The sequence below is a fragment of the Chiloscyllium plagiosum genome, unplaced genomic scaffold (assembly GCF_037043375.1).
Source record: "Chiloscyllium plagiosum isolate Xiang-an unplaced genomic scaffold, Cpla_swu_hap1 HiC_scaffold_6, whole genome shotgun sequence".
NCBI lineage: Eukaryota > Metazoa > Chordata > Chondrichthyes > Orectolobiformes > Hemiscylliidae > Chiloscyllium > Chiloscyllium plagiosum.
Genome location: NW_028270144.1, coordinates 88307533 through 88329936, shown reverse-complemented (window position 1 = coordinate 88329936; position 22404 = coordinate 88307533). Strand labels below are relative to the sequence as shown.

At 42.7% G+C, this 22404-nt stretch overlaps 1 protein-coding gene across 5 annotated transcripts in view; it reads right to left on the bottom strand.

Annotated features, from left to right (window-relative positions):
- LOC122550753 (anoctamin-7-like) overlaps nt 1-22404 on the bottom strand; it is a 79732-nt gene that overhangs the window by 35372 nt on the left and 21956 nt on the right. For all 5 annotated transcript variants that reach the window (XR_006311938.2, XM_043691963.2, XM_043691961.2 and 2 more), the window contains exons 8-11: nt 16760-16882; nt 10477-10572; nt 8844-8932; nt 412-527 (exon numbers count right to left, since the gene is read on the bottom strand). Coding sequence is in view for 4 of the 5 variants with exons in the window: in XM_043691963.2 (XP_043547898.2) it covers nt 412-527; nt 8844-8932; nt 10477-10572; nt 16760-16882 (424 nt within the window). In the remaining variant the exon portion in view is untranslated. The remainder of the gene's footprint in view (nt 1-411; nt 528-8843; nt 8933-10476; nt 10573-16759; nt 16883-22404) is intronic.

The following is a 22404-nucleotide window of genomic DNA, read 5'->3' as shown; positions in this document are numbered from 1 at the left end:
ATCATGATCCAGGCTGCCTCCTTCCTGTGTATAAGGTCACGTCTTTGGCTTTAAGCTCACATCTGTGGCCTTGTAAGGAAGTAGATAAGGATCCATTCCTTAAAAGGCTAAGTGTGAAATCCCATTTACGTTATGGTGCAGGCACTCCAACATTCCACACATGACATTTGGCATCGGGAAGCTGATTGCGGCATTGACTTCCAGTTGCGGACTGTGCTGCTGCACACAGACAATGGAGGCCCATGCAGTCAGAATGAAATTTAAACGGTCATGACCAAAGGAGTCCTGAGCTTTCTCTAAACATCCCCCCCCCCACTCCCTCCCTCCCTCCCTCCCTTCCCCTTCCCCCCCACTGTACCAATCTGCATCAAAGCAGCTGAAGATATGCTCCAAATATCTTGGTTGACGTACTGGTTTTGTTCTATAAAATTGAGGCCTGACTTGTTCATTATTTTCGTAATCTTCAACATCCCACTCGTATATTAATTCTGCATTCTTCCTTTTCCATCTTGCCAAAAATATCGTACCTAGCAATGAAACCATGACATTACTCATCCAGCTTATAATTTCTAAAACAACAGTGGTATAATGCCCTGAGTACAGGCTTCTAAAACAAACACAAAAAGTGCTGGAGAAATTCTGCAAGTTTGGCAGCATCTGTAGAGAGACAAAAAGAGTTAATCTTTCATATCTGGTATGAGAAGTGTCACACCGATCTCGAAATGTTAACTCTGTTTTTCTCTCTCTCCACAGATGCTGCCAGACCTGTTAAGTTTCTCCAACATTCTCTGTATTTCTATCAGATTTCCAGCATCTACAGAATTTTGCCTAGTAGAGGATTCAGTTTGTTAAAGAGTACAACACACATGCTCAAGCCCATCACTTTCTACTTTTATTTTGCTAAACTCCAATGAAAAGCAGAGATTAGATAATAGGCAAAAAATATGATAATAGCCAAGTTGTATCGTTCTTCTGTATATTCCTGTGGACACACTTCATGCACGGTATTGAGAGATGCTTGGGACTAAGTTGCCTGTTTGCTTGTTACAGATTACATGACAGCATAATGGAAACAAAGCCAAATTATGCCGCTGGAGGGCCATTTTCTGTTCTATAAACCTACAGGATTAAAGATAGAGCTGTGCCCTTCCAGCCAACTTCTGTGGCTAATTGTCATTGGAGAAATTACCAGGGATTTGGAAACAGGCTTTGAATCAAAATAGTAAACTCTTGTTTTATTGATGCAAGTTCACTGAAACTAATAGTCCATGCTGGAAGTAACAAATTGTTTCTGTGGAGGCGACAGTGAAAATCTGTATGAGCCTGCCTCTGCAAGGATGGGACCTGCCTTCACAGACATCTGGGTACTAAATGGCTCAGTTTAGCTTAGGCCTTAATCTGGAAGAATGACCTAATTCTCAGAGCTGCTCGCCAATCAGGTGGCATATCATAGTGAGGCGCCTGCAGGGTCCACCACTGGGTGGCCTGTAGTGGTGGGGACAACCAGGCGTAGGAATCACTCAGCAGTAGTACACCCAACCCCTCATTCCCAAAGCTCAGAGTCAGGCAGGTTGGCTTTACCTGGCAACTTCATCAATTATATGGAAAAACAGAGGACCGAAAGGGACTATTAATTAGTCACTGAGACCCTCATATCTGACATTTGGCAGCTGACATGGGTCACTGATGTGCACAGTACCATCCTGTTATGTCACCCAAATATACACTCATTCCCCTCTTGGCCTGCTCCTGGGATTAGTCAGGGTCAGGGGGGAAAATTTCCAATCGTTGCATTCATGTTTTTAGGTTTATGTTTTATCACAGTGATCTTGAAATTTGGTCCATTGGAGAAACTTCTGCTTTGTTCAAAGGAATCTAAGAGTTGAACAGAGAATGAAGAGACTGGATTTGTTTCCTCAGAAAGAGAGAAGTTCAGAGGAGGTACTACTCAATTACACAGAATTCCCAAAGTTAAATGTTAGTCATATTTTTGAGATTGTCACAATCCCTAAAAGACAGAGACTTCATTTCAGACACAGAAGCATTAAAGTAAACAGACACTTTCATTTTAACTACTTTTTCTGATGGTAACTTAGGGTTAGGATTAAGTGAACTAACAATGGTCTGGCAGATAATGAGGGAATAATAAATACAGAATGGATAGATATCTGAAGGAGTGGAATAATTGGAGTATTAGTTTTTGGGCATACAATAGAGAACATTTAAACAGTAAGGTAAAAACAATGACTGCAGATGCTGGAAACCAGATTCTGGATCAGTGGTGCTGGAAGAGCACAGCAATTCAGGCAGCATCCGACGAGCAGCAAAATCGACGTTTCGGGCAAAAGCCCTTCATCAGGAATAAAGGCAGAGAGTCTGAAGCGTGGAGAGATAAGCGAGAGGAGGGTGGTGGTGGGGAGAAAGTAGCATAGAGTACAATAGGTGAGTGGGGGAGGAGATGAAGGTGATAGGTCAGGGAGGAGAGGGTGGAGTGGATAGGTGGAAAAGGAGCTAGGCAGGTCGGACAAGTCCGGGCAGGTCAAGGGGACAGTGCGGGCTGGAAGTTTGAAACTAGGATGAGGTGGGGGAAGGGGAAATGAGGAAGTTGTTGAAGTCCACATTGATGCCCTGGGGTTGAAGTGTTCCGAGGCGGAAGATGAGGCGTTCTTCCTCCAGGCGTCTGGTGGAGAGGGAGCGGCGGTGAAGGAGGCCCAGGACCTCCATGTCCTCGGCAGAGTGGGAGGGGGAGTTGAAATGTTGGGCCACGGGGCGGTGTGGTTGATTGATGCAGGTGTCTCGGAGATGTTCCCTAAAGCGCTCTGCTAGGAGGCGCCCAGTCTCCTGAATGTACAGGAGACTGCATCGGGAGCAACGGATACAATAAATGATATCAGTGGATGTGCAGGTAAAACTTTGATGGATGTGGAAGGCTCCTTTAGGGCCTTGGATAGAGGTGAGGGAGGAGGTGTGGGCACAGGTTTTACAGTTCCTGCGGTGGCAGGGGAAAGTGCCAGGATGGGAGGGTGGGTCGTAGGGGGGCGTGGACCTGACCAGGTAGTCACAGAGGGAACGTTCAGTTTCCCCAGTCCCCAACGCCTCATCTTCACCATGGATATCCAATCCCTCTACACCTCCATCCGCCATGACCAGGGCCTCCAAGCCCTCCGTTTTTTTCCTCTCCAGACGTCCCCAACAGTACCCTTCCACCGACACTCTCATTCGTTTTAGCCGAACTGGTCCTCACCCTTAACAATTTCTCCTTTGAATCCTCCCATTTCCTCCAGACCAAAGGGGTAGCCATGGGCACACGTATGGGCCCCAGCTATGCCTGTCTCTTTGTTGGCTACGTAGAACAGTTGATCTTCCGTAATTACACCGGCACCACTCACCACCTCTTCCTCCGCTACATTGATGACTGCATTGGCGCCACCTCGTGCTCCCACGAGGAGGTTGAGCAATTCATCAACTTCACCAACACATTCCACCCTGACCTTAAATTTACCTGGACGTCTCTGACACCTCCCTCCCCTTCCTGGACCTCTCCATCTCCATTAGTGACGACCGACTTGACACTGACATTTTTTACAAACCCACCGACTCCCACAGGTACCTGGATTACACCTCTTCCCACCCTATCTCTTGCAAAAATGCCATCCCGTATTCCCAATTCCTCCGCCTCCGCCGTATCTGCTCCCAGGAGGACCAGTTCCACCACAGAACACACCAGATGGCCTCCTTCTTTAGAGACCGCAATTTCCCTTCCCACGTGGTTAAAGATGCCCTCCAATGCATCTCGTCCACATCCCGCACCTCCGCCCTCAGACCCCACCCCTCCAACCGTAACAAGGACAGAACGCCCCTGGTGCTCACCTTCCACCCTACAAACCTCCGCATAAACCAAATCATCCGCCGATATTTCCGCCACCTCCAAAAAGACCCTACCACCAGGGATATATTTCCCTCCCCACCCCTTTCCACCTTCCGCAAAGACCGTTCCCTCCGTGACTACCTGGTCAGGTCCACGCTCCCCTATGACCCACCCTCCCATCCTGGCACTTTTCCCTGCCACCGCAGGAACTGTAAAACCTGTGCCCACACCTCCTCCCTCACCTCTATCCAAGACCCTAAAGGAGCCTTCCACATCCATCAAAGTTTTACCTGCACATCCACTAATATCATTTATTGTATCCGTTGCTCCCGATGCGGTCTCCTGTACATTGGGGAGACTGGGCGCCTCCTAGCAGAGTGCTTTAGGGAACATCTCCGAGACACCTGCATCAATCAACCACATCGCCCCGAGGCCCAACATTTCAACTCCCCCTCCCACTCTGCCGAGGACATGGAGGTCCTGGGCCTCCTCCACCGCCGCTCCCTCACCACCAGACGCCTGGAGGAAGAACGCCTCATCTTCTGCCTTGGAACACTTCAACCCCAGGGCATCAATGTGGACTTCAACAGCTTCCTCATTTCCCCTTCCCCCACCTCATCCTAGTTTCAAACTTCCAGCCTGCACTGTCCCCTTGACCTGTCCGGACTTGTCCGACCTGCCCAGCTCCTTTTCCACCTATCCACTCCACCCTCTCCTCCCTGACCTGTCACCTTCATCTCCTCCCCCACTGACCTATTGTACTCTATGCTACTTTCTCCCCACCCCCACCCTCCTCTAGCTTATCTCTCCACGCTTCAGGCTCTCTGCCTTCATTCCTGATGAAGGGCTTTTGCCCGAAACGTCAATTTTGCTGCTCCTCGGATGCTGCCTGAATTGCTGTGCTCTTCCAGCACCACTGATCCAGAACATTTAAACAGTATCAAGTGTTATTTCGAGTCATCCCACACATTCAATTCTCACCTGTCGACTCTGCTCCCAGGAGGACCAATTCCACCACAGAACACACCAGATGGCCTCCTTCTTTAGAGACCGCAATTTCCCTTCCCACGTGGTTAAAGATGCCCTCCAACGCATCTCGTCCACATCCCGCACCTCCGCCCTCAGACCCAACCCCTCCAACCGCAACAAGGACAGAACGCCCCTGGTGCTCACCTTCCACCCTACCAACCTTCGCATAAACCAAATCATCCGCCGACATTTCCGCCACCTCCAAACAGACCCCACCACCAGGGATATATTTCCCTCCCCATCCCTTTCCGCCTTCCGCAAAGACCGTTCCCTCCGTGACTACCTGGTCAGGTCCACGCCCCCCTACGACCCACCCTCCCATCCTGGCACTTTCCCCTGCCACCGCAGGAACTGTAAAACCTGTGCCCACACCTCCTCCCTCACCTCCATCCAAGGCCCTAAAGGAGCCTTCCACATCCATCAAAGTTTTACCTGCAAATCCACTAATATCATTTATTGTATCCGTTGCTCCCGATGCAGTCTCCTGTACATTGGGGAGACTGGGCGCCTCCTAGCAGAGCGCTTTAGGGAACATCTCCGAGACACGCGCACCAATCAACCAAACCACCCCGCGGCCCAACATTTCAACTCCCCCTCCCACTCTGCCGAGGATATGGAGGTCCTGGGCCTCCTTCACCGCCACTCCCTCACCACCAGATGCATGGAAGAAGAACGCCTCATCTTCCGCCTCGGAACACTTCAACCCCAGGCCATCAATGTGGATTTCAACAGTTTCCTCATTTCCCCTTCCCCCAACTCATCCTAGTTTCTAACCTCCAGCAACACTGTCCCCTTGACTTGTCTGGACTTGTCCGACCTGTCTAGCTCCTTTTCCACCTATCCACTCCACCCTCTCCTCCCTGACCTATCACCTTCATCTCCTCCCCCACTGACCTATTGTACTCTATGCTACTCTATCCCCACCCCCACCCTCCTCTAGCTTATCTCTCCATGCTTCAGGCTCTCTGCCTTTATTCCTGATGAAGGGCTTTTGCCCGAAACGTCGATTTTTGCCTGTCCTCGGATGCTGCCTGAATTGCTGTGCTCTTCCAGCACCACTGATCCAGAACAGTGGGAATCTGTTTATTTCTTTTTGTAGTGAAAATCTACCTTCAGAATCATAGAAAACTACACAAGGAGTTTGGAGTTTTTAGGAACTATTGCTCTCTTCTGTATACTGAAACAATAAAGGGAGATTGGATTGAATTCACCGAACAAGTAATGTTTCATTAGGGCTTTTATTTCAAGGATTCTGAAATGAGTTACTTTTTTTTGGAATAGTTTTAAATATTATGTAAGAAATTAGTAGTACATATTCAGAATTTCCGTTTCTGTGTAATTGTCTTACAGCATTTATAAATGAAATCGTCATTCAGTGTTATCCTGAAGTAATTGCCTGGCAATGTGCGAGTTCCAATGCTTTAAAATGAATAAGAAGATGCAGTGAGGAGCCTCCATAATACCCACTGCACTGGATATTTATTTGTTTGTCTTAATGCACACTATTTGACTAATATCATGCAGAAGAGGCAAGATTGTACCAAATCCCATCAAGGTCCCCAACATTGGCTGTAAATATTTATCAGCAACACATACAGTCACCTGGCAGAACTTGACCCTAATGTTATGGACAGTAGCACACTAAGTAAATGTCACTGGGCTTGTGTCCCCCAACCAGGAGGTAGAGGGGTGTAGCAGCCCCCCCTGTCAATAATGCTGAGGAAGGCACGGTGCTCAGTCAGTATCATCTGTTGGAGCAGGAGAGAAGAGGATACCAAGTCAGAATGTCAGCGTCATTGAGAGGAGCAGACAAGAGGAGGACCCTGAGACAGGCAATCAACATCAAGTCGATGAACAGACGAGAGTGCACCCTGAAAGCACTGACAGGAGCAGGCAAGAAAAATAAGAAATTATATAAAGTGGAGGAAGAGCATTGATACTATCAAGAATGGCATTTGTGTAATATTCAGAGATGGCCTAGGAGATCAGGACAAAAAGTTGGCTTGTATGGAGATGACGAATAGCAGGGGAAAGAAATCATCAGTTGGAGAGATCTACAGTCCTTTTAACAGCAACCACAATCTCAGACAAAGCATGCAGAAAGAATTATTAGATCTTTGTGATGAAGGGATGACAATAATCATCGGCACTTTAATCTAGATGCAAACTGAGAAAAACACAGATTGGCAGTTGTAGTCTGGATGAGGAGTTCATAGACTGCTTTCCAGATAATTTCTCAGAGCAGCACGTTCTGGGATTGACCAGACGCAGATTATATTTGACATTGTATTGTATGATGTGACAGGATTCATTAGAATCATAGAATCCCTACAGTGTGGGAACAAGCCCTTTGGCCCAACGACACCAAACTGACCCTCCGGAGAGCATCCCACCCAGACCCATTCCCCTACCCTATTACTTTACATTTACCCTTGACTAATGCACCTGACCAAGACATTCCTGAATACTATGGACAATTTAGCATGACCATTTCACCTGACCTGCACAACTTTGGATTGTGGCAGGAAACCAGAGCACTCGGAGGAAATCTGTGCAGACAAGGGGAGAATGTGCAAACTCAACACAGACAGTCGCTTGAGGCTGGAATCGAACCCGGACGCCTGGCGCTATGAGACAGCAGTGCTAACCACTGAGCCACCGTGCTGCCCTAGGGATCTCAGAAACACCCCTAGATAGCACAAAACGATTGAATTTTACATTAAGTTTGAAAGGGAAATGACTGATCTAAAACTAGTACTGTAAACCTAAATAAAGGCAATTATGTGGGGAGGAAGTCTGAGCTAGCTGAAGATTCTGGCATAATAGATCAATAGAGCCACAAAGACAGACACAATGCAGCATAAGTATATTCCTGCTAGAAACAAAATATTGAGAGGGAGGGCCCACCAGATTGTGTTTAAATAGAGAAGGTCAGGAAAACATCAAACTGAAAGAAACAAAATATAAAGAACAGCCTGGGTCCTGGTTGTTCAGTGGTAGCATCCCTACCTCTGGACCAGGAGGCCTGGGTTCAGGTCCCACCTGCTCCAGACTTGTATAATAATATTTCTGAATATGTTGATTAGAAAATATCTATAAAGAATAGCAGAGAATGACTACAGTATGTAATCAAGAAAGCTAACTGAATTCTATCTTTATGACAGGAGGAATTGAACATAAAAATGAGGATGATGTGTTTCAGTTATACAGGGCATTGGTAAGGCCACATCTCTCAGGCTGTGCAGAATTTTGGTCTTCTTATTTGAAACAGGATGCAAGTACATAGGAGGAGGTTCAGTGGAGGTTTACTGGACCCATACCTGGAATGAATGGATTGTCTTATAAGGTGAGATTAGATAAGCTGGGCTTATTTCCATTGCAGTTCAGAAGCATAAGGGATGATTTGATTGATGTGTATACAAGATTCCAAATGGTCTTGTCAAGATACATGTGAAAAGGATAGTATCTCTTGTGGGTCAATCCAGAATTAGGGTACACTGTTTAGACATTAGGCATTGCTCTTTTCATGACAAAGATGAGGGAAGATTTTCTCTTGTGGATGGCATTATTTTGGAACTCTCTGCTATTGAATATGTTTAAGACAGAGATGGATAGATCCTTGTTGGGTAAGGGAATCAAGAATTATCAGAGATAGATAGGAATGCGGAACTTGAAACACAAACAGATCAACCACGATCTTGTTGAATGATGAATCAGGCTCAAAGGGTCACATGATCTACTTGTGCTCCTATTTTATATGCTCATGTGTAGTTCATCAAGTTAGAACAACATGTGTTTCAGAGAAGTTTACTGTTCCCACAGATGGGATTTCTATATTGGACAATCAATATTTCAAATATTTTTATTTTCCTTCAGATATGAGGCATGGCCTAGATATTTTCTTCCAAAAATCATTATGTTATTGTAATTTAAAAAATGTCTTTACCCCAAAGGCAGATAAAAAGCCCAAATATTGGTGTAGCAGCATTGTCAAAGGAGGACTTGAGTACTTCAACAGTATCATCTGAAGGGACCCTGATAGGAAAACAGAAAGAGAAACTGTAAAAAGTCGAACAAAAACATTTGGCACATTAGAACAACATACCATGCAAATTAAGTATAATGGTAAACTACTCTGCCTCTCCACCCTGTTCTGCTATTCAATAAAATCTTGGCTTATCCAATTACTGTTTGGTTATGGATAAACTGTTTTACTTGTTTCACTATTGACCTTAGGTTCAATCTTTGAATTCCTCTGAAGCCTAACCAACTAGGCTTAAAGGGCATAAGCCTGTAACTACAAGATGGTCACTTAATGTAGACAACTGCCCCTTGATATATTCGAGAATGGTTACAAGAAACCACACATTATGAATAGTTCTCAAATTGTAGAAGTGTTTTGGAGATTTTTAGAAATTTGTTCATGGGATGTGGGCATTGCTGGCATGTATTGCCCTGAAGAAGGGTTACACCCAAAGCATCTCCACCTCCTGATGCTGCCTGGCTTGCTATGTTCTTCCAGCCTATTATGGCTGTCTACTATGCATTGCCCATGCCTAACTTGAGAAGGTAGTGTGAGCTGGCTTCTTGAACCACAGCAGTCCTTGGCTATAGAAACACTCACAATAGGGAAGAAAGGATTTTCAGAGTTTTGATTCAGCAACAATGAAGGAGAAATAATATAGTTCCAAGGATAGTTTGTATGATTATAGTTCAAGTAATTGAATATACAAGTGTTGTGAGTTTATCGCAAAGGCAAAATGGATGACAGCATGAATTTTCAGAACAATTAAATACAAAGCTATAAATACAATAATTTCCTTATACAAGGCCTTTGTCAGAACACATTTACAACACCACATCTAGTTTTGGTTTCCATATTGGTTTAATAAATTAAGGTTTTGGAGATATCAATTTGAAGGTACTTGCTTATCAGAACAGGCCTCGAAAGCTGGAACTGCTGGTATTGAGAAACTATAGGATTTGAGGAGTTATCAATGAGGCTTTAGAATCATGAACAATTTAGATTTTGTTAACTGGATACGTTAATTGGGTAGGGTTGACCAGAAGGGGCATGAGTAGAAGTTACAAACTCTCAGAATTTCACTAGATGGCAGTATGTTATACTTTGTTGTTAATCTCTGAATTTGTGCATTGAATATAGATACACTGTAGGCATTCAAAAGGAAGCTGGATGAGCTCCTGCGAGTGGAAAACAAGTAAAGTTATAGAATGTATGCTGCTGAACAAGGATAATAATATATACTTAATGTGTTCCAGACCAATTATAATAGAGGGTAATTGCATGAAAGCTGTATTATTAAAAACATAAAGGTAAAATCCCCATAGGTATAGAGAGAGAGAGAGAGAGATAGAAACTGGTGGTGAGTTTAACCTGACAGAGATTAGGGAGGTTGGACCTTTATGGTAACCTAAGTCCGTTCAGGAATAATCATAATGGGCAAGACATCTAAATTTTTAAATGATTGAGAAAAAATGGAAAAACTTCTAACAGCATTAAAATTATAGTCCATGGAATGCTTTTCATTGAATTGATCTGTCAGGAATTCCACACTTACTGAAAAATACAGTCATCATGGGCCTCAGTGATACAGGTTCTGTTAAGAATTTGTTCAATATTCCTTCTCCTTTCAGCCATATTGTCACAGATACCTCTGAAATAAAGAAATATGACGGAAGACTTTTTTTCCTCTACTGTATATAGTAGATATGACCATATGAATAATTCAGTGTTCCTAAAAACGTGAAACATTTTGTCAAAGCTTTTCACTTTACACTTATCAAGACAAAGTAAAGGGAAAACAACATTAAAATACTATAATAAAACAAGAATTATTGATGCTGAAGATCTGAAACTAAAACAGAAATTCCTGGAGAAACTCAGGAGGTCTGGCAACATCTGTGGAGAGAAAGCAAACTTGTTGTTTTGAGTCCAGTCATCCTTCTTCATGGAGTGTAGACAACTGGCTGCTAATAAATATGTTACAGAAGGACCCCCCTCTATATCTGGCTCAATAACATTGTTGAGGAGAAAAGGGACTCACATTAGGATTGCAGTCTTATGCCATCTGATTTTTTAATTATAAAGTCAGGTGATGTGGGCTTTGCTGGGAAGGCCTGCATTTATACATACTTTCTAAAACTGCTGCACACCATCTGGTGCAGTCACATCTGCAATGCTGTCAGGGAGGGAGTTCCACGATTTTGACCCTGTGACACTAAAGAATGATGATATGTTTTCAAGGTGAGGATGGTGACTGGCTGTTCAGAAACATGCAGATGATGGTGGTTTCCACATATTTGCTGCCCTTGTCAAAGTGAATTTCTGCAGCGCATCTTGTAGATGGCACACACTGCTGCTACACGTGTTTTAGATGAAGCGAAAATTTGTGAATGTGGTTCTGATCAAGGGGGACACTTTGTCCTGGATGATGCAACAGGAGTTACTGGATTTGCATTCAGTCAAACAAATGGTACTTTTACATCAAACTCTTGACTTGTACTTTACAGATGGTGAACACGCTTTGGGGAGTCAGGAAGTGAGTCACTCCCTGTGGAATTCTTACCCTCTGACCTGTTTTTATAGCCATATTAATATAACAGGTCCAGTTCAGTTTCTTGACAATAGCAATCCTCAGAATATTGATAGTGTCAAGCTTTTTGCGTTTTGTTGGAGCTGCAACCATCCAGACAAATGACAGCATTCCATCACAATAATGATTTGTGCCTTGTAGATGGTGGACAGGCTCTGGGGAGTCAGGAGTTACTCATTGCAGGTTTCCTAGCCTCTGACCTGCTCTTGGGGCAACTGTCAATAACATGGTGGTCTACGTCAGATTCTGATCTATGGCAACCCTCCAGGATGCTGATTAGTGGGTGATTCAGAGATGATAAGGACATTGAATGCCAATTGTGGTTTCAGATGTTTATTGCATGGCCATTGTAAGGTACTTGCCCTTGTCAGAATAAACCTGGAAATTGTACAGGTTTTGTCGTATACGAACATGGTCTGCTTCTGTACCTGAAAGGTCACAAGTGGTGCTGAACATTGTGCAATCATCAGTGATAATTCCAATTTCTGACCTTATGATGGAAGGAAGATCACTGATGAAGCAAATGAAGATGGTTAGACCTAGGACAGCACCTGAGAAACTTCTGCAGTAATCTCTTGGAGCTGATTGACTGATCTCCAAAAAAAAAAATCAATTGTCTTTTTAAGCCAGGTATGACTGTAACAATGGAGAGATGACCCTGATTTTGTTTGGCTCCTTGGTCCCACACTCAGTCAAATGCAGCCTTGATGTCAGGGGTTGTCACTCTCGCCTCACCTCTGGATTTCAGCTCTTTTGTCCACCTTTGAACTAAACCTGTAATGAGTTCAGGAGCTGAGTAGCCCTGATGGAACCCAGAATGGGTGTCATGAGTAGGTTATTGCTAAGCAGATGCTGTTTGATAGCACTGCTGATGACACCTTCTATCACTTTACTGATGATTGAGAGTAGACTGATGGGGCAGTAATTGGCCAGGTTGGATTTCTCCTGCTTTTTGTGGACAATATTCCACATTGTCAGGTAGATGAGACTGTTATAAATGTACTGAAGCAGCATGGCTAGGGGCATCTTCAGTACTGTTGCTGGCTTGTTAGTAAAACCCATAACATTTGCAGCAATCAATGCCTAAACCTATTTTTTGATATCACGTGTAATGGATCAAATGGGCATTTGTGATACTCAAGACCTCTAAAGGAGACCACTGTTGCCTCACAGCGCCAGAGACCCGGGTTCAATTCCCGCCTCGGGCGACTGACTGTGTGGAGTTTGCACATTCTCCCCGTGTCTGCGTGGGTTTCCTACGGGTGCTCCGGTTTCCTCCCACAGTCCAAAGATGTGCAGGTCAGGTGAATTGGCCATGCTAAATTGCCCGTAGTGTTAGGTAAGGGGTAAATGTAGGGGTATGGGTGGTTTGCGCTTCGGCGGGGCGGTGTGGACTTGTTGGGCCGAAGGGCCTGTTTCCACACTGTAAAGTAATCTAATCTAATCTAATCCACTCATCATTTCTGGCTCAATGGGAGACTGGCTGCAGGGCACCTACCACAATGGATATCTGGCTGGCAAGCAAACAGGAAGGTGAGATGATAAAACTAACAGTGCCCATTCCCTCTCATTTGATTGACCACCACAACGCATGTGCCCGCCAAATGGAGACAGTCTTGGATCACTTCGAGTGTTCACATTAAACCTCCAGCTGTTTCTGCCACATTGCTTATGTTCAGCACTTTAGGGAACACATTTCCTGGATTCACACCTGTGAATCTTATTTAAAAAGACCTTTAAATTATCTCAAAAGTAAAACAAATTGTAATAGTGCTCAAGAGTTCGTCTTGCAAGTGGATGACTATAATGAATGAAACCAAAATTAATCCAAATGATGACAATTTTTAACTCTTATAGAGTCATAGATTTAAAGAGCTGTACAGCATGGAAACAAACTCTTCAGTCCAACTCATCCAGGCCAACCAAATATCCTAAACTCATTTAGTCTGATTTGCCAGCATTTGGCCCATATCCCTCTAAATTCTTCCTATTCATGCACCCCCATACAGATGCCTTTTAAATGTTGTAATTGTACCATCCTCCACCACTTCAGGCAGCTTATTCCATACACGCACCATTCTGCATGAAAAAGTTGTCCCTTATGTCTGTTTTAAATCTTTCCCTTAAGCCTATGCCATCAAGTTTTGGACTCCCCTATCCTGGGGAAAAGGCTTTGCCAATTCACCCTATCTATGCCCCTCATGATTTTACAAACCTCTATAAGATCACCTCTCTGCCTCTGACAGTCCAGGAAAAGTATCTGTACCATTTATAAAATATCTGTTTTATTTAAAAGAGCTCAGTATTTTTGCCATTTTGGATCAGGCTGAGCAAGGGTAGAGGAGAGAAGGTGAAGTCAAAAACAATTCTTTGAGGATGAAAACTGTTAAGATATTTACATGAGGGGAACGTGCTACTTGTAATATACATTAGAAGTATGTTCATCCATAACCCTTTTTTAGAAATTTTATATAACAGAAAAAAGTCTTCCAAAGCACAACAAGCAACAACTCTGTTATACAGGACAGAGTATCATGTAGATTAGCAAATAGGGTCTTTGGAGGGATATGGGTCAAGTGCTGGCAGGTGGAACTAGATTGGTTTGTGATACTTGGTCAGCATGGACAGGTTGGACCGGAGAGTCTTTTTCTATGCTGTACATCTCTATGACTCTACAGTCAAATAACTGAATGACAATCACTGTTCAGTCTCAGCTTTGAGTAGGTGCCTTCAGGAAAGGTGAGGGGAGAAAATTTTGATTGATAAAATTCAATTGCAGAACATCATTTCGGTTTGAATGTAGACAAAACTTCAAGTTTGCAATTAAAATCTACTTAAGAGAAAGGCAATCTTAGTTTAAACCATATGTCGCAATTGAGTCATAAGTAACCTTGCTAAATTTGCTTTAACATATATAAATGGTGATTTTATTTTCATTTCAATGGAGAGTTAAAATAAAATCACACTGAAAAATTCAATGTCTACTACCTAAGATTCCCAAGTAAAGGAACAAAATTTTATAACACATAAAACAGTTGGTTGCAAAGTCGCTGAAAAGGTTTTCCTGTTATTTTAACTTTTACTCTCAGGCATAAAGTTTAATTTTCACTGACACGCCACAGGCAGATGACACAGACACCACTTTCCAACAAAGGTAAATGGAGTCTGCAACATCAGAGCCAGGTAAAACTCTGGGTAAAGAGTGATGAGCATTACTGCATGGTCACCATTTCTCTGGGAGTGGTGTTTATTGATGAACCACAGAGTGCTTGATCAGAACACACAAACTCCATAGGGAGGCCATGGCTCCGCACAGAGAGAGAGGATCATACCCATTGCTGGTAAAATGTCAGCATTGTCAGGAAGCAGCCCGCAATTGGCCATTTAAGTCATTCATTCAGGTTCTAGGTATGATGGCCATCTACCAGCTTCTCTACCACTAGCAAAATGCCATAGCATTGGAGGTGTTATGGACCAGGCCAAACCGCTCAAAACATTTCAAGAAGGTAGTCCAGACCCTAACTTTGCTATTTGATTTAAGCAAGTGCACAGTGGATATTCCAGGAGAGAATCAGCTGGTCAAACCACTTAGTTTTAAACAAAACAGAATTTACTTACAAGATTACTGAGTGAAACACAAAGAACAGAATATCGACTAACCTATTCTACCCAAAAACCCAACAGACTCTCTCAACTTAATGATGCTGTTTCAAAATAGTTGCAACAATCTCCACTAAAACCCTTGACACGAAAGGTAAAATCAAACAAGTTCATACAGGAATGAAGTCAGAGAGAGAGAGAGAGTCCAACAGCCTTCACACACTCACACACACACAGAGATGCATTAAAACCAAACCGGGAGAAAAAACCGAGCTGAGAGAACTTGCCACTTCACTTTCATTATACAAATTTTTTTTGTGAACTTGAAAGTCTTCTTTCTGAGGCAGTATCCGTTAGCTGTTAACACATTGGCCCTAAAATCCATCCAAACTCAGACTTTTCGGAACCTCTGTCATTTACAAACTCTCATAAAAAAACAACCAGGGACAACCTAACCTTGTTAAAGGAACAGGTTCGTCACAACTTTTCAGCACCATCACTTCCTTCTCCCATCTTCTATCTTATTCCTTTAGACTCTACAACATTCTAGCTTATAATGTAATCCATAGGCAGAATATTCAACAACATGTTCCAAATTTGATCAAGTACCCTTTTTTTCTCAAAACTTATTCAAAATTACAGTGTATGTAATGAAACTTCACTTAGTTGAGTGATGGAAATATCATGAGATCAATACGAACCAACATTTACTTTGATATTTACACATCAGAGAAATGCAAAGCGAGCTTTAATGTACAACTAAAGCTGAGATCTAAAATGTAAACATTCAATTTCACAAAATAATGGGAATGAACTAACGTATGAGTAAATGTTTATTATAAATATTCCAACACACAAATTGTATTCAAACCATTTTCCCATTTCTTACGGATATACTTCTGGGGAAAATATACTTTCAGACTTCTACATCATTGTAAAATTTAGAAGAGGAAATAAATTCATGTCTTATGCAATCAATTGGTGTCTGCTTATTTTAGTTCCTCTAAACATAAAAATTAATGTTTGAGATTGAAATGTTAACATAAGAATATGTTCTTTCAATTGTGAAGTCTAGTTGTTTTTGACCAAACATGATGTAACTGAAAGTCTATTTCTTTGCTTTAGAGGTCTGAAGTGAAAAAAAGATTAGAGAAGAATGTACCTTATGGACAGGGTCCACAATGAATAAATTCACAATTCATCACAAAATTCGCAGTTTGAGATTGGAAAAATATGAATGAAGTCCTTCTCTACTTTGTTTCTAAAGAAAAGCATTAAAAACTTCAAATTGGAAGATATTGTGGTTTCTTTCAGGTTCTGAAGTTGTTTCAAAAACAAAAATTTTTACATGCTCCAAGGCATATAGTTTTATTTATACTCATTCTTTTACATTACAACTTGCAATGTAACTCACATCTCTTGTTGGAAACCCCTCCAAATTCTTCCTGGAAGTGTTGAGCACAAGTCCTCTTCTGATACTGTTTGGCAATGATGAAAGCCTATGCTGAGCCTGTTTTGGAACTTTACTAAGCTTCCAACCTTGATCTCATTTAATGAGATTTCATTAGTAACTTTTTCATATGTTAAAGCAATATTTTAAAGTAGGGTATAAAAGTAATCTGAAATATATTCCTGAATGAGCACTTACCTGATTGGATCCAATGCCTTATCTGCCACTTCTGAGGCCATGTTTGGAGTTGAACAGATGATGTTACAATTGTACGCAAATAAGAATGTGTTCATGTCTTTGTGGGCATTGTAACATGATGCACTGGAAAGAGAAATAAGTAGCATGTGAACATTGGTGAAATATTCAGTCAGACTGAACATTCCGTTTTAAGTGAAGACATAGTACTCATATTTACCTGAGTATGTAAATGCTTGCTCACTGCTGCAGCTATAGAGGTAATATAGTTAATTTACTGTAACACAACCTAGAAATTCAACTATATCACAGAATGTAAAACACACTGCTTGGCTCTACTAGGGCTGTTTGGCAAGCTTGTAACATTTGTGTTATTTGTTTATTATAGCCCAGACATTTTGATAATGAGAAAGTTGTTTCTGTAGTAGAGGTGAGAGTTGCACATGGGGACATTGCAAAATCCTTGAAATAGCACACCTTAAGGAATTGTATGGGAAATTGAAGATTCCAATGTACATTTCCTCTACTTCTGGAACCCTCCAACAGTATCCATTTAAATTTAAGAATTCAGAGGGTTCTGCTGCAGTTAAATAAATAGTTACTCAGGAAAAATGAGACAATTAGAAATCCAGTCTAACTCCAGAGTAACTTTTCAATTTACAACACATACCCTGAATCACACCCTCCCCCAAACCCCAAACATACACACAGATCCTGACCTGACACCCTCCTCTCCCCCCAATACTGGACCCTATACCTTCCTGCGATACTGACTCTCCAATCCTGTCCACTGCCTGACCCAACACCACTCTCCCACCAGGACTCCAAACCTCACAATTGCTGCTAAAATCTGATACCCTCCCTCCACACACCATCTGACATGTCAACCCCTTTCTGCAAATGGGATCCAAAACACTATTCCTCTGCTGTTGGACATGGCACCCCCTAAACATCAACCTGTTATTCACCCCAATGCTGTGACTCAACTCAAACCCTCTCTTTCACAAGACCAGGTATTGCCCCACCTCGGCTCCCATCTGCCCCAACCTGCCCTAAATACTTGTACACTTAACTGATCTCTTCTCCTCTTACATCCTGGCACCTTACCCATCTGATGCCCAAATCATCCGGTACACTATCCCTTACGCACCTGGCATTTTGATCTGACCTCAGGAGCTGTCAAAGTGTAGCCTATGATGCTAGATTTAATTTACAGAATACAGCATGTGTGTTCACTGCCTTCCCCCAATTGTTCTATACCACTTAGGACCTAGAATCATGCAATCAAATAGTATAGACCAGGACCTTCAGCCTATTGAGCCAATATTGTGAAAACTGCACTAAATTTACATTAATCCCATTTTCCAGCATTAGACCTGTGGCCTTGAATGTTTTGACAATTCAGTTGCTCATCCAAGTACTTTTTCAAAGTTGTGAGGTTACCCGTCTCAACTACCCTGCTGGGCAGTGCATTCCAGAACCCCCACCCTCTGGGTGAAAGACATTTTCCTCAAATCCCCTCTAAACCTTCTGTTTTCCATATTTAAAGTGTTTTCCCTTAGTACCAACACTTTAACTAAGGGGACCAGCAGCATTTTGTCCACCCTGTCCATGTGCCTCATAATCCTATATACCTCTATCAGGACTCCCTCAATCTTCTCTACTGCAAGAAAACAACTCAGGCTTTTCCAGCGTCACTTCATGGTTAAACTGTTCAATCCCAGGCAAGATCCTGGTGAATCTACTCTCCATCCCCTCCAGTGCAATCACATCCTTTTTATAGTGTAACGACGAAAACTGCATACTGTCCAAGTTCTGTACAGCTCCAACCTAACCTCCCTGCTCTGATAATCTATGTCTCGACTAGTAAAGGTAAGTGTCCCATATGCCTTTATCTACACTCTCACCTTCTGGGATCTGTCGACAACATCTCTGTTCCTCTGAGCTTCCTACTGCCCTGCCATTTACTGAGTACTCCTTTGTCTCATTATATTTCTAAAGTGCATCACCTCTCACTGATCAGGGTTAAATTCCAACTGCCATTGATTTGTTCATCTGAACAATCCATTCATAGCCTCCTGTAAGTTAAGACCTTCTTATTCATTGTCAACCACCCGGCCTGTCATATCTACTGTATGGCTCTACATTTCTCAAAGAGCCCTGATTGGAATTTCCTCTCAGAAATGTGAAGCTCTTTTGTTTAGTGAAAAGGAGCAGAGTGAAAATCTGAGTGTGACTGTCACTCCTCAGAAAATCCAGCCCTATGAATCAGATACTGGAACTTGGGAGTCTCTGCCAATATGTCAAGGCAACCGGCATCTCTCAAATGGTAAGTTAAAGTAAATAGTAAGTTAAAGAGTTGAGCATGGGGTGTAGTGTCTCTGGACTCAAGCCATCATAATGGATGGTGCAGGGAAACAGATTCAAACTTTAGTTTGATGATTGTGTTAAGCTCCTTCTATCTGTTTATAAATATAGAAGGCAGATTCTTATATGAGTCTGAGAAATGAGAGCTATGATGGATTTATGGTAGAATAGGTAAGGAGCCTATCTTGATGCTGAGAGCATCTCACTGAATATTTTATGCATTTGTCATGTGGTATGGTGCATTACTCTCTAGGCAGTGGTGAGATGCCATCTAAAGGGGATTACAACTTGTTAAATGCTTTATAATTCCACAAGTTATCTCATTAATATTCAGTGAAACATCTCATTAAACAACATGGACATCAGAGTGGATACCTGGTGAATCTGTTTATCACTGGCTCTGAACTCCTCCATGTTGGCACCAGCACTTACTCCCGGTGATACGAGCTAGTGACAGCAGGAATAGGAGGATAGAGCAGATGAATGCATGGCTGAGGAGCTGTTGAAAGGGAGAAGGATTCACATTTTTGGATCATTGAAATCTCTTTTGGGGTAGAAGTGACCTGTTCAAGAAGGACGGACTGCACCTAAATTGGAAGGGGACTAATATACTGGCAGGAAGATTTGCTACAGCTGTTCGGGAGGATTTAAACTAGTAAGGTGGTGGGATAGGACCCAGAGAGATAGTGAGGAAAGAGATCAATCTGAGACTGGTACAGTTGAGAACAGAAGCGAGTCAAACAGTCGGGACAGGCAGGGACAAGGTAGGACTAATAAATTAAACTGCATTTATTTCAATGCAAGAGGCCTAACAGGGAAGGAAGATGAACTCAGGGCATGGTTAGGAACATGAGACTGGGATATCATAGCAATTACAGAAACATGGCTTAGGGATGGACAGGACTGGCAGCTTAATGTTCCAGGATACAAATTCTACAGGAAGGATAAAAAGGGAGGCAAGAGAGGAGGGGGAGTGGCGTTTTTGTTAAAGGATAGCATTACAGCTGTACTAAAGGAGGATATTCCTGGAAATACATCCAGGGAAGTTATTTGGGTGGAACTGAGAAATAAGAAAGGGATGATCACCTTATTGGGATTGTATTATAGACCCCCTAATAGTCAGAGGGAAATTGAGAAACAAATTTATTAGGAGATCTCAGCTATCTGAAAGAATAATAGGGTGGTTATTGTAGGGGAATTTAACTTACCAAACATAGACTGGGACTGCCATAGTGTTAAGGGTTTAGATGGAAAGGAATTTGTTAAGTCTGTACAAGAAGATTTTCTGATTCAGTGTGTGGATGTACCTACTAGAGAAGGTGCAAAACTTGACCTACTCTTGGGAAATAAGGCAGGGCAGGTGACTGAGGTGTCAGTGGGGGTGCACTTTGGGGTCAGCGACCATAATTCTATTAGATTTAAAATTGTGATAGAAAAGGATAGACCAGATCTAAAAGTTGAAGTTCTAAATTGGGGAAAGACCAATTTTGATGGTATTAGGCAAGAACTTTCGAAAGCTGTTTGGGGGCAGATGTTCGCAGGTAAAGGGACGGCTGGAAAATGGGAAGCCTTCAGAAATGAGATGACGAGAATCGAGAGAAAGTATCTTCCTGTTAGAGTGAATGGAGAGGCTGGTAGGTATAGGGAATGCTGGATGACTAAAGAAATTGAAGGTTTGGTTAAGAAAAAGAAGGAAACATATGTCAGGTATAGACAGGATAGATTGAGTGAATCCTGAGAAGAGTATAAAGGCAGTAGGATTATATTTAAGAGGGAAATCAGGAGGGCAAAAAGGGGACATGAGATAGCTTTGGCAAATAGAATTAAGGAGAATCCAAAGGGTTTTTAAAAATACATTAAGGACAAAAGGGTAACTAGGGAGAGAATAGGGCCCCTCAAAGATCAGCAAGGCCACCTTTGTGTGGAGCCGCAGAAAATAGAGGAGATACTAAACAAGTATTTTGCATCAGTATTTACTGTGGAAAAGGACATGGAAGATATAGAATGTAGGGAAATAGATGGTGACATCTTGAAAAATGTCCAGATTACAGTGGAGGAAGTGCTGGATGTCTTGAAATGCATAAAGGTGGATAAATCCCCAGGATCTGATCAGGTGTACCCTAGAACTCTGTGGGAAGCTAGGGAAGTGATTGCTGGACCTCCTGCTGAGATATTTGTATCACTGATGAGGTGCCAGAAGACTAGAGGTTGGCAAACATGGTGCCACTGTTTAAGAAGGGTGGTAAAGACACACCAGGGAACTATAGACCAGTGAGCCTGACCTTAGTAGTGGACAAGTTGTTGGAGGGAATCCTGAGGGACAGGATGTACATGTATTTGGAAGGGCAAGGGCTGATTAGGGATAGTCAACATGGCTTTCTGCGTGGGAAATCATGTCTCACAAACTTGATTGAGTTTTTTGAAGAATTAACAAAGAAAATTGATGAGGGCAGAGCGGTAGATGTGATCTGTATGGACTTTAGTAAGGCGTTTGACAGGGTTCCCCATGGGAGACTGCTTAGCAAGACTAGATCTCATGGAATATAGGGAGAACTAGCCAATTGGATACAGAACTGGCTCAAAGGTAGAAGATGGAGGGTGGTGGTGAAGGGTTGTTTTTCAGATGGGAGGCCTGTGACCAGTGGAGTGCCACAAGGATCGGTGCTGGGTCCTCTACTTTTCGTCATTTATATAAATGATTTGGTTGTGTGCATAAGAGGTAGAGTTAGTAAGTTTGTAGATGACACCAAAATTGGAGGTGTAGTGGACAGTGAAGAAGGTTATCTCCAATTACAACAGGATCTTGATCAGATGGGCCAATGGGCTGAAAAGTGGCAGATGGAGTTTAATTTGGATAAATGCAAGGTGCTGCATTTTTGGAAAGCAAATCTTAGCAGGACTTATACACTTAATGGTAAGGTCCCAGGGAGTGTTGCTGAACAAAGAGACCTTAGCATAGAGGTTCATAGCTTTTTGAAAGTGGAGTCGCAGGAAGGTAGGATAGTAAAGAAGACGTTTAGTATGCTTTCCTTTATTGGTCAGAGTATTGAGTACAGGGGTTGGGAGGTCATGTTGCAGCTGTACAGGACATTGGTTAGGCCACTGTTGGAATATTGCATGCAATTCTGGTCTCCTTCCTATCAGAAAGATGTTGTGAAATTTGAAAGGGTTCAGAAAAGATTTACGAGGATGTTGCCAGGGTTGGAGGATTTGAGCTATAGGGAGAGGCTGAACAGGCTGGGGCTGTTTTCCCTGGAGCGTTGGAGGCTGAGGGGTGACCT